The sequence below is a fragment of the Melospiza georgiana genome, chromosome 7, assembly GCF_028018845.1.
Source record: "Melospiza georgiana isolate bMelGeo1 chromosome 7, bMelGeo1.pri, whole genome shotgun sequence".
Taxonomy (NCBI): domain Eukaryota; kingdom Metazoa; phylum Chordata; class Aves; order Passeriformes; family Passerellidae; genus Melospiza; species Melospiza georgiana.
The window spans coordinates 2,141,551-2,154,295 of NC_080436.1; the positions used below are offsets into that span (position 1 = coordinate 2,141,551).

General features: G+C 49.7%; 1 protein-coding gene across 11 annotated transcripts in view; it reads right to left on the minus strand.

Annotated features, from left to right (window-relative positions):
- Positions 1-2,272: 2,272 nt before the first annotated feature.
- Positions 2,273-12,745, minus strand: part of AGAP1 (ArfGAP with GTPase domain, ankyrin repeat and PH domain 1) — a 335,199-nt gene continuing 324,726 nt past the window's right edge. For all 11 annotated transcript variants that reach the window (XM_058028448.1, XM_058028445.1, XM_058028440.1 and 8 more), the window contains 2 exons: positions 11,253-11,508; positions 2,273-9,834 (listed from right to left, as the gene is read on the minus strand). In XM_058028448.1, the coding sequence (XP_057884431.1) occupies positions 9,631-9,834; positions 11,253-11,508 (460 nt within the window). In that variant the 3' untranslated portion in view covers positions 2,273-9,630. The remainder of the gene's footprint in view (positions 9,835-11,252; positions 11,509-12,745) is intronic.

Sequence of the window (12,745 nt, forward strand, 5' to 3'; positions counted from 1 at the left end):
GAATCCTATGGAGGCGAGGGTGGAAATGCACAGCAAGGCCCTGATGGGAAAGCATCAGTCTGGGCTCTTTAGGAATTACTTTTTCTCTTAAAAAAAAAAAAAAAGCAAAAAAAGGGGATGTTTCCCCCACTCCCATTATGGGAATCAAGAGTTTTCCTTCCCAACCTCCTCCTGCCCCCCGTTGCTTTGCTGTAGGATTATTTTCCTTTTTTCCCCAGGCATCAGTGAATGCCACCAGCTGGGAGCGTTCCAGGGGTACACAGGGGTGGGCTGGGGGTAAGGTGAGGAAGGTGGGCATAAAAGGCATCCTTAAATGTGCTCCAGCATCCCTGAGCACCTGCATCTTGCAGGAGAAGCCAGATCTTAGGAGGGTTGTGAGGGAGAGAGAGCAGCCAGCCGTGCCCATCACGAAATCAAAACCCACATCCCTTCAGGAGAGCAAAGGAGGGGAGGGACGGATGGCTCCCAAAAAAAGGAGCTCTACTACAGCTTTACACCCAGGGGGAAGCCAAACAGAGTTCTGCCAGGCTGAGAGTTCACATTTCAAATCCAGGAGGGGAGAGCACAAAGCAGCACCTCCTGCCTGGGCGCTGGGGGTTCAGCAGGGTGGGGAAACCTCGCAGGAACAAAGGGGAGCGGCTGCTGCCTGGCAAACCAGCCATGTGAGCCCAAAAAAGGGGGAAAAGGAACATCCATGAGCAGCCCTGCAGCTTCTCATCCCTCACAGTGCTGCTGGAGCCTCCCTGGAGCACTTGGAGAGGAAGAGCAGGGAAGGAAACAGCAAAGTTCCCCCAATCCTAGTGGGACAGGAGGGCTGGGAGGCTGGAGGGGCAATGACAGATTGAGGTCAGGGCACAGCAGGCTGAGAGGAGAAATCCCAAACCCCAATCCCAGGCTGTGGCAGCCCCACTCAGACCATGAGGACACAATTTCACCTCTCCAGCCCTGGCCAGGTTTTCTCTGGAGCAGGATCTGCACTGGTGCCCTCTGGGGCATCTTGTCCCTCCTGGGTGGCTTTGAGGTCACCAGGACTGCAAGGTTGGGAAAATCCAACCCCAATCTGCTGCTTCTCCCTCTTTTTGAGGGAAATCCCCCACTTTTCCTCATCTCTGAGCACCCCTGATTTCTCCGTGAGACCAGCACAGACTGGGCAAACCACAGCACTGGTTCTGTCTCTGTGGTGCCCTTGTAGATCCTAAATGTCTCATTTCATTCTTCACTCCAGGGTGGTTTAAATCATCCTTAAATCATCACTTCCCCCCTTTCCATGCACTTCTATGGAATCTGGCCTGCTGCTCTCCAAGGACCACACAGCTCTCCTAATTTTATTTAATTTTTTTTCCTGCAGGGAGCCTTCCAGTGGGTTCCCAGTCCACCCTGGTGGAAACTTCATCACCTCCTGCTTCCAACTCTCCATCACCTCCTGCTTCCAACTCTCCATCACCTCCTTCTTCCCTCTCCATCACCTCCTTCTTCCAACTCTCCATCACCTCCTGCTTCCAACTCTCCATCACCTCCTGCTTCCAACTCTCCATCACCTCCTGCTTCCCTCTCCATCACCTCCTTCTTCCCTCTCCATCACCTCCTTCTTCCAACTCTCCATCACCTCCTGCTTCCAACTCTCCATCACCTCCTGCTTCCAACTCTCCATCACCTCCTGCTTCCCTCTCCATCACCTCCTGCTTGGCTTCTCCCTGAGCCTGCTCAGATTCCTGATTTCTCCTGGGGCTGTACTCAGGACAAGACCTCTAAAGCTGTAAATAAATGCCAATTACCTGCCCATTGCTCAGGGATTTGAGCTGCTTCAGAGAAGCCTCGTGGAGAGCCACCATTTCCCTCCAAAGCAGGGATTAGGCCGTGCCACATGCTGACCTCAGAGATGTTTCATTATTCTTACTTTAAATGATCATTTGGAGCAATTTAGCAGATACAGATGTAACCATTCCCAGCCTAATTCCTTGGATCCCCTCCAGAGAGCCTTAAAGCCAAGGTGCAACACTTAGAGCTCCCTTCCTGGGGGAGAAGAGCTGTTTTTAATGGAAGCTCCCATATTTTTGGCTGGCAGATCTGTCACTCACTCCACGTGCACTCTTAGATACACACCCATGATGGCCTGGCTGACTTATTGCTTTTTAATTTATCAATTTGCACCATTACTGGCTCCTCTGCCATCCCAGCTCCTGGACCATCCCTCATCTTTATGGCTGGCAAAGAGTGACAGGAGCTGGAAAAGGAAGCAGTGGAACCACGAAGACTCAGGCAAAGAACAAGCTGCAACCAACAAGTTTTCTTGTCTTTATTAGAAAGAGACCTATACAATATAGCAGCCTCTCTCTGCAGTACTTTACAGCTTTTTTGTTCCTTTTTTTTTTTAATTTTTATTTTTATTTTTAATTATTCAGAATACTGTACAGCTGACACAAAAAATCTCGACGTGTAGAGAGAGAGAGGGAGAGAGAGAGGAAGGGGGAACATAATACAAACTGGCATACTTAATCAAACCCAAATAATAGGAAACAACAAGCAAAGTGAAATGTTTGTCAATTGGTTTAATTACAGTACAAACAATATAAATAAAGCATCATTGAGTCATTGTAAAACAAACTTGCTGGATGAGGTAATATAAAAACAACAACAAAAGACCTTTTTTTTTTTTGCCTTTTTTTCTTTTTTTTTTTTTAGAATTTCCACACTGTCTCATCATCATTTATACATTATTATTTACAGAAACAGAAAACAAACAAAAATAAACCCAAACCCCAACAACCCAAACCTTGCTACGAAGCCTGCCATGTGCTGGGTACCTCCTGCCTCTGCCCCAGGCAGGCGTTCCCTGCTCACCTGGGCTCCCTCCCTGCTCAGCTGCACAGACAAACACCACAAAGCAGAAGGACCTGGAGGATTTGGGGGCTGAACACAAAATCTGCTGCTCAGGGCTGGGCCAAGCTTCTGGGAGTTGCTCAACTCCTGCTGAAGCCCAGGGGTTTTAAGGCAGCAGGAGCTGCAGATCCGAGCTCTTGGCTGTTCCAAGAGTCAGGAACATCACCAAAGGAGTCCCTGGTGCTTTGGGGGACACTCCTGCCCCAAACCCCCCTCAGCCTGTGCACCCACGTGCAGCCACCAGTGAAAGGGGCTCCTGACAGCGACACAGCAAGAGGGACACCTGGGACTGGTAGAGGATGGGCACATCCTCTTCTCCTCAGCAGATTCCACGGAGAATCCAGCTGAGCCCCTGCTTGCCTCAGGAAAAAGCTCTGGAGAGGGATTTCAACAGCACTTCCAAGGAATTGAGGGAGTGGGAAAGGCAAGATCCTCCCATTGTTTCCAAGATCCTCTAATTTTTCCCCACAGCTCCTTCCTGCCCTCTCCCTGTGGAAGGACAAGAAAGCACAGCCGGCCGGCTCAGCTCCTCCCAGCCTGCAGCACCCCAGGTTTGTGACACCCCCACTGCAAAATTCTGGAGCCAGTCGTGGCCAAGGACAGCTGGAGGGAGGGATGAGGAGCTGGAGACAGCTCTTAGAACATCTCCCTTGGAAACACCTCCCCAACAGCCCCACAAGGCAGCAGGACCCCAAGGGCTGCTCCATCCCTGACAGCTCACTGGTCCCACAGCCAGGTTCAGCCAGAAAGATGGGTCTCAAGCAAACTGGTATTTAAAAGAGCCTCTGAAACGTCAGACTCTGTCCCCTCTACCTTCAGGATCTCCTTCCCTGGAGTTTCCCACCCCTAGGGCTGGTCAGAGGGAGGGTGTCTCCCCTCCAGCCCTGCAGGCCAAGCTCAAGGCTTTCTCAAGCTGAGGAAGGAATGCCTGAAGGAATTGGATTGTTGGAAAACCCCTGAGGCTGCAGCAAGCCTGGAGCTCATCTCCCTGCACCTCCCCATCCCTCCAGGCAGTGACTGCTCTGACTCCAGCTGGGATAAACTCCCATCCAGAGGCTGGCTCCAGCTCCTGGTGGTGATCAGGGCATTCCCACAGTCCCTGACAGCACTGTGGCACCAGCACACACACAGCAAGTGCAAAGTGACCTCCAGGTGACACCTGAGGGCTCAGGACACCCTGGCTGCACCTCACCCGCCGGTTCAACTCAGCTCAACCCCTACATTTGGGATGCAGATGCCAAACCCCCACATTCAGCACCAAAACCCTTCTTGGGCCCTGCAGGAGGAGTCTGGGCTTTGGGGCACGGAGGAGATGTGGGCAAGCTCTCTCTGTGAGGGGTTTTCCTCCTCGTGCCCTGCAATTCCTGAACACCAGGGAAGTGTTTTCAGCTACTTCAGGAGTACAAAAACCCCACATGGATCAGTTCTGGGAAGAGGGGAGGAGCAGGGCGCATTCAGTGCCAGCAAGCAAGGTGCCACCGTCCCCAAGGCATGCCATGAGACCTCTGAGGTGCCCCCCACCCACCCCCCTCACATCCTGTACACAACACACAGATGGAACAATGAGCAGCTCTGAAGCACTGCAAAACAGCCAGGCCCTAGCACTGGAAGCTAAAATAAACCACATCCAGAAAATCCATGGCTGAAGGGAAGCTGAGGCTCTGCCTGCCCACAGAACCCAATGTGCCACAGGGGATTGGGGTGCAGGCAGGCACAGGGAGATGAAGAGGTTAAAACTGCTGAAATGCACAAAGACAGCTTTATTTTATCCACCCACAAGCAAAATCCTCCCCCCTGAACATGGTAGGAAACGATGGGAGTTCATTCACCCACATCTTGCTGTCACCCTGAAATGAAACATGGGGCCAGAAACATGCTTGGCAATTTGCGGCTGAAGATGGCCCTAAAAAAAACCCCAGACTGACCTTTTACTTTTCAGAAATCATGCAATTCCCCTCTCTAAACGTGAACTATTCACAGCTCCTGACAATCCTGGCCAAAAGCCCTCAAACCTCCCTTTAAAATGTGGGACAGACTCAGTCAAGTCAAGGTAAACTGTCCCAATATTTACTGTAAAAACTGGCCCATGCTAAACAACAAAGCAAAACCTACAAATATCCTAAACCAACAAATCCACCCATCTACAGCTCTGGATGTTTTGCTCTACGACCTCTATTATTATTTTCCAATAAAACCATTCAAACCAACCTTCCTTTTTTTTTGGTAGCTTAGAACTCAAAACTCACTGCAGAACCTCTTGATTTGGGGTAGTTCAGTGTTTCTTTTTTGCCTTGACAAGAACTTTACTCCGGATCAGTTTTGGGTTTTTTCCCTCTTGTGCAGCAAACACAAGAAGATCCAAACCTGGCTTTTCTGTGCAGTAAATGTTACCCACAAACCATCCAGAATGGAAGGTGTGGAACTGAGGGTCCACAGGCAGAGATCCCACCTAAGGACAGGACTGCTGCAGCAGCCCCCAGAGGGGGAAGGAAGATGCCTGACAGTGAGATGAGGAGGGGGAAGTTGTCTCCTCTCCAGCCAAGCTGCCCCAAAGTTTGGTCCCCAACGCTGCCCTCGAGTCCCCCCTCGGACAAGAACCACGTAACCAAACATGAAATGACCATTTCACCAACAACAAACCCCACAAACCATCCCTGTTAAGGTGCAAAGGCGGCTCCCCGAGACGTTTGGGAAGGGCCCCTTGGGGACCCCCTTGTGAAATCTGTGCTTGTCTCCACTACCACTACTCTGAACTAGAAACTACAAATTACTTCATTTCTCCCGATCTCCGTACAAATATAAAAGCTGAAGCTATTCCAACCCCATAGACTCTAATTTTTCTACATTACAGTGCCGGAGATCGCTTCCACACCCGGACCTGCGCTCCCACCTCCGCTCCTCTCCCCACATGACTCTGCCTTCTCTGGCCCAGGCAAATCTCCAAGTGCAGCTAAAGCTTCTTCTTGCACTAACACACATAATTTAAGGGAAGGGGGACAAGACAGTGAATTAAACAATGTTTACACAGTTATTTTACACTGCACCCAAATGCTTCAAAGCCCTCTCCACCTTCCAGGAGCTCACCCGGCTTTCCCAGCAGCACCAAGGTTCTCCAAGCTTTCCTTTCTTTTCCCCGCTCCTTTTTTTAACCACCAAAATTGGAAATCTGGCAATGGGAGCCCTTGGCCAAATCTCTGCATTCAGGGCAGAACTTTCCCATGACTGGGTCTTTTTCCTTCATGAAGAGCAAGGAGAAAGAAGGGAACTGTCCTGGCAATATCCAGGCTCAGCTGTGACACATCCAACTGAATTCCACAGCAATTAGCCAAAGGGAGGAGGAAATATGGAAACACCAGCGGCTGAGCTGCTCCTAGTGTTTTAGTCATGGATAAAGTGCAGAGGAAGGGGGATTTGAAGGTATCTGGGATGAAGGGAAGGGTTTGGGGGTGCAATGCCAACCACTGCCACAGCCTCCAGAGAAAACAGCTCTGGCTGCTGGGTGTCTGCTGGGATTTCTCATGGACTGGGTCACAGCTAGGGCTTGTTTTGTTCCCAACACGCTCCAAGGGTGTGAGGGCTCCAAACAAGCAACAAGAGTGGCTAAACACGAGCCAAGGAGTGGCAAAGGGGTGGAGAATGGAGTGAAAGCATCAGGAACCACGATTCCTGTGGGATCTCCAAGTGCCAGGGGGCCTTGCCTGATTCTGCACCTGGATGGCTCCAGGAGCAGCCTCTGCAAAGTGCAAACACATCCCCTGACAAGCCTGGGAGCTCTCCAAGACAAGCCCCACCAGGATCCAGCAGGTCCCTTCCAGCTCAGGATATTCTGGCATCTCCTGACCTTCCAAGGGAGCTCTGCCACCTGCAGGGCTGGGAATTCTCCCCACAGACCCCCAGTCCACACTGCTTCAACACAGTTATGCCAACACTTAGGGGAAAACTACATTTAGGTTAAAAGCAACCACGCTACCACTTAATTAAAGCAGCACTTCGCTTGCCTGGATGCATAATTTTTCCTGTAATAGACTGGAATTTCCTCTCCTAAAAATATTCTGTGTTTTTTCAAGGGTTGGCCTCAGAAGATTTTTAGGAAAGGACCCTGAAATTTGTCCTTCTGCAATCTGCCTGGTTGCCCTTGTTTCTCAAACATCACCCTCAGCCTTGTCAGAGGAAGGTGGCCCAAAGAGAGCATTAAACAATGTACAGAAAATCATCTCAATTAAGGAAAAAAAAACCCAGCTCTGAAAAGGAATGTGCACTTTGAACCCTGGGTTGGAAACACTGGACTTGGTTTTTGGGATACAAATGCCCTGGACGCTCCTGGGGGGAGCTCTAGCACCTCTGGGATTGCCATTCCCGAATCCCTGCTGTGGCAAAGCTCCTGAGCACCAGCACACAGAGGGGGTTTCGCAGCATCCCACATCAGCTGGGCTGTCCCCTCCCTGAGGGACCACCTCCAAGTACCAAATGTCAGGAATGGTGGAGAAATGGCAGTTCAGACAGACACCTTTTCTGAATTAAAAATAAAAAAAAATTTCAAATATTTAGAAGTATCCCAGGGGGAAGGGAATCAGCTGTGTCTGGTGCAGTCAGCCTTGGCTGGCTGGAGAAAGATTCCCCCCCCAAGATACTCAAAGGTCTAGAATACAACAAAGTACAAAAGGACAACACCACCAAAGAGGAGAAGCTGGTCAATATCCCTGTGCTTCCACCTCAAGGCTCGTTTTTCAGCCACAATTTTGCGTCAAATCCATAATTTTTCTTTTTTTTTTTTGGTTTTCCTTAAGATAACCACGTGGCATTTCCTCCTTTGCATTTTGTCCACATTCAGTTTATTCAGCAACTGCTCCTCCCATTTGTGTGCTGAGTGAAACCCAGAGCCCCAAGGAAGAGCACCACCAAAGGCTTGGGAAATGCACAGGAGCAGGTAGATCTGCAAAATACTCTGCTGTGTGCACCTCCCTGCCTTCACATAATTGCTCCTTTGCCATCCAATTCAGTTGAGTTTTCAGCTTTCCCCATGATAAACCATGCCCCCATGCCCACATTGCCATAAACCACTTCTAAAGAAAAAAGAAAAACAACAACAACAAAAAAAATCACTTTTCTGCCTGCCAAAACCTCTGCTTCCCCACGCCAGAATGCTGCTAGTGGGAGGCAGGAGAAGCTGGGATGCAAGACCAAAATGGCCCAATCAGGTGTTAAAAGTTGGAATTGAAAGGAACTGTCCAGGGCACTTGCACAAGCCATTTTTCTCGCTGAAAGCAGCCCTGCCCGCCGTGCTGAAGGCTATCAATTCTGAACTTAATCAAATCTGATCTTCCCCCAGCCAGAATGGGCCTTTTTGTCTTGGCTTGTGAAAGCTTCCTGACTTCTGGAGTAAAATATATTTACAGTGCTGAGGAACAGCCTCTTTTCTCCTTCCTAAATGCTTTTTTTTTCCCTTCCCTGATCTCCTTCTGATATGTTGTTCCTCACAGGCTTTGGAAAGAAGAGTTCACTGCTGGGAATATTATCAATGTACAATAATGATCTGTAATCCACAGATCCTAACTAGTTGCACATTATTTAGTTCACATCCATTACAGTTTATAAATTAACAGAGATGTAATTTTCTGTACAAAAAAAAAATCAATGTATATTTACGGTCCTTTTTTTTATTCAAATAGATTTTAAATACATAGAATCTAGAGACACAATACAAAAATCTGTATAAGTTAGGCAATGCATCACAGGAGTGACCAAAAAACTCAACACAATTTACCTTGGCAAAATGACAGAACCTATTTCTGCTGGCTGAAAACATTAAAAAAAAATTAAAAAAAAAATTAGCCTTTAATGCATTTATTAATTTCACCAAACGCACTTGAAATGTTGTTTTCCACAGCAGTATTCATTATTCCTTTTTGTGTTTCAGGCTTACCCTTATTTATTTTTTCCATTTTGTTTTTACACCAAGGAGACTGCAGTCAAATAACACTCAGCAACTCATTTCCTCTCTTTGGACTGAAAAATTAAACAGATACTAAATTATGACAGTGAATTTAGAAAGGAGGGCTCCAAGGGCTCGAAAGAACATGTCTGAGATAATATGATGCTTCTAAGAATATTGCAATCACATCCAAGCAATCACCGAAGCGTGCCATGTAACTACCTCCTCAGCTAATATGCTTTTTTCTCCGTGATGACTAATCATGTTCTATTAAACAGCAGTAATGCTGGAAGAACTCAACTATACAAGTGTAATGAAGCCAGTATTCTCCCCGGACAGATTAGCTACAACTGATTTGACACATACCATCATAGGAGCTTCAAACCTGACAAACTCTGTGCTTGCTTCTGATTTATGCCGTCAAGCTCTTCGGGAGAAGAGAATGGAAATCCAGGCGCCGCAGAGGTGAAATGTTCTGATGTGCTTCACTGTCACTTAGGGAAAGTCACCGTCTCTCCTGCCTTCTTTCCTTCTTTCTTTCCTTCCTTCCGCTCCGGCTCGCCTCTCCCCGCGGTGCCGGTGCCACCCGGCACGGCCCCCAAACCCAGGGCCTGCCCGGCATGGCCCCCAAACCCAGGGCCTGCCCGCAGCCCCCGCGCTCCTCCCGGGCCCCCCGCGCTCCGCCGGCACTCGGGATGGACGCAGGGAAAAGGGAGGAGGAGGAGGAGGAGAGGCAGCGGACTCACAGAGCGGAGCTGCGATGGCGATGGAGGAATGTGAGGCTGCGGCCGCCGCCGGGCTCAGCCAAGGCGTTCCCCTCAGATGATGGTGGGCATCCTCCCGCCGCTGTTGTTGCGGTTGTTGTTCTTCCTGGACAGGTTTGGGGTGGCCATGAGGGCGAAGCGCTCGTCGGGGCAGCCGTACTGCAGCAGCACGTCGATGCACTCCTGGCTGGAGGCCTGGCGGGCGTAGGCCAGCGCCGTGTTCCCGTGGGCGTCGCGCGCCATCACGTCCACGCCGTACTGCGGGGTGACAAGAGGGGGGAATCACAAACCACAAACGGCACCTGAGCTGTTGGGAGCTGGGGTGTGACAATTTGGGGAGGGGGTTTGGGATTGGAGGCGAGGGAGGGTGAGGGAGCAGCCTGGCAACAAGAGCATGGCAGCGCTGAGCCATGTATGGAAAAAATGTTTCTGAGGGAAAGACAAAATCGTGTGGGACAAAATCTGCCCTAGCAGACTCCAAGCTAAGAGAATCTCTCCTTCCTCCTTTCCCATGCTCTCCTTTGCTTTCCAACAAGCAGCAGAGAGGCAGAAATGTGCTTTTCTACCACCCTCTGAAAGCATGCAGTGAGGAACACCCACCCTGAGGCCATGGTGCCCTGAAGCCCTCCAGGAGCAGCTCTGGCCCATCCTGCTGAGGGACACAGCCCAGCCCTGGCAGGAGTCCTTGCCCAGATGAGGAGCTTCAGCAGCTCGATCCTGAGGCCATGGGGCCCTGAAGCCCTCCAGAAGCAGCCCTGGCCCATTATCCTGAGGGAGGGCAACGAGTCCCTACCCATGTGAAAAATGCATATTTTGTGATTGGCTTTTCACAAGTATTAAAATGTCTATTATATGTCTTGTGTTAGAAAGTGATGCTGTATTAATTCTCTTAAGTAGTGTGTTAAATATAGTTTTAGGTTATAAAAGATGTTAAAATAGAAACAATGCTATGTAGGATACTTTTTTTAAAGAAAGGACTCGCAGCAAGATAGCAGCCACAGAACATCTGAATCTTTCAGAGAAAGAGAATTTATTGCTCCATTATCAGAAGAAATGAACTTCTTCCCACCTTGCTCAGCCCTGAAGACGCTGACAGGATTCAGAGGAAGAAGCTGACACTGACCAGACAGAATCCTGTATTTGAATGGAATTTATGCACCATGTATGAAGTGTATGAATATGCAACAGGCTGTTGCTTTTAAGGGTTAATCCTCTGGTAATGTGGGTCCTTTGTCGGGTTTGTGCTTGTACCCGGACATCCATAACTCTTTGGTTCTATTGTCTCGTACTGTCCTAATTCAAATTGTCCAAATTATCATTGCTCTAATTGCATGACTATTTTCACAACCATTTTATTACTATTAAACTTCTAAAATTTTAAAAAAACAAGTGATTGGCGTTTTTCATACCCATATGAGGAGCTGCGGCGGAACCACCCTGAGGCCATGGTGCCATGAACCCCTCCAGGAGCAGCCTTGGCCCACCCTCCCGAGGGCGCCAGCCCTGGCAGGGCCCTTACCCAGATGAGGAGGCCATGAAGCCCTTCAGGGGCAGCCCTGGCCCATCCTGCTGAGGGAGGGCAGCGAGTCCTTGCCCACATGAGGAGGCCGTGAACCCCTCCAGGAGCAGCCCTGGCCCACCCTCCCAAGGGCCCCAGCCCTGGCAGGAGCCCTTACCCAGATGAGGAGCTGCAGCAGCACCACGTTGCCCTTGCGGCAGGCCAGGTGCAGGGCCGTGCGCCCGTCGCCGTCGCCGCAGGTCTCGTTGACCTCATCGCGCGTGCCGTGGGCCAGCAGCAGGATCACCGTCCTCAAGTCCTCCTCGGCCGTGGCCCTCAGGAGGTGCTGGCCCAGAGAGAGCTCCAGGCACTGCAGAGGGGCGAGGAAGAGCTTCTGCTCGTACTTGGCGCGGATCCAGAGCTCTTTTTCTTCCCTAGGGGAGCCAGAGGGGACAGGTCACTCTCAGCTGGTGTCACTCTCAGCCCACAGTGCTCAAGCAACAAGGAGGTCGTTTCCCCTTTCAAATTCATGTCAAGAAAGCCCTCACAGGAACAGTTCAGCCAAACCTTAGGAGCAGTTCACCCAAACCTCGTATTTTTAGCAGTATTTATGTTGTCCACCTTGCTGTTCCAGTGCTCAGGATCCTCCCTGATGGATGCTGTGCCAGCATCCATGGGGTGGCATGGAAGATCATAACAGCCAGGAGGTCTTAAAAAGCCCTGGGCCAGCAAAAGGTCAGGGCAAGAGCCCTCACTTTGGTCACAAAGACACAACAAGGTTCCACTTCAAGGCTGGAAAACACACTGCAAAAAAAATGCACCCAATTTCTGTAACCCAGACCAGAAGTAACCAAATGGGGGCTTTGTCCCCCTCCAAACTGAGTAATGCTCCCAAAGGCATAAGGATGATTCCTCTTGTTTTGCCAAAATTCAAACCAGTGCTTTGAAGCACCTTTTCCTCCTGATGTATCAAAGAACCATCAGAAGCTTTCTGGTGCTATCAGGTTACAGCAGAACAAGGACTACAAACAAGGCCCTCCACTCACCTCCTTTCAAAAATTACCATACAATTACATGATCTGAGAGCAGCAGCCCCAGACAAAAAAAAGTCCCATTTAGAGGTCCCTCAGGTAATCTGCTCAGCCTGTGAAAACCACAAACATCACCTGAGCCAGGCAACTGGGTCCTGGTGACAGATTCTCTCCTCTGGAGTACAAAAGGCCAAGCTCTGTTTACGCCTTTCAGCCGTGTTTACACTGCTCCCAGTAATCTAGTGTCAGGTTAGCCCTAATCTGTTTTTAAATACTTATGTAAACACCTCCTTCCACCAGCAAATCTGGATTAGTTTTGCATCATTTCCTGGGACATGTGGAGTGACCTTGCTGTGACCTGCCTGGATGCTTTCAGGCACAGCTTCCCAAAGCAGGCACAGCTTCCCTGCCCTGGCCACAGTTTGCCCCACAAACAGGGCCAGGCCTTTTCTTCAGAGCAAAAGTGCAAACAGAAAATTAGCACAGAGAGTGCTTCTTTTACCTCAAGCCTCTGAATGGCTCCTGCAAACTAAAAGACACACCAAAAAAAAAAAAAAGCCCCTCCACAACCCATTTGGGCAGTTGCAAATTAACCTTTGATGGCAGGATCTGATAAATGGAGTATGGCTGCAGGTATTCC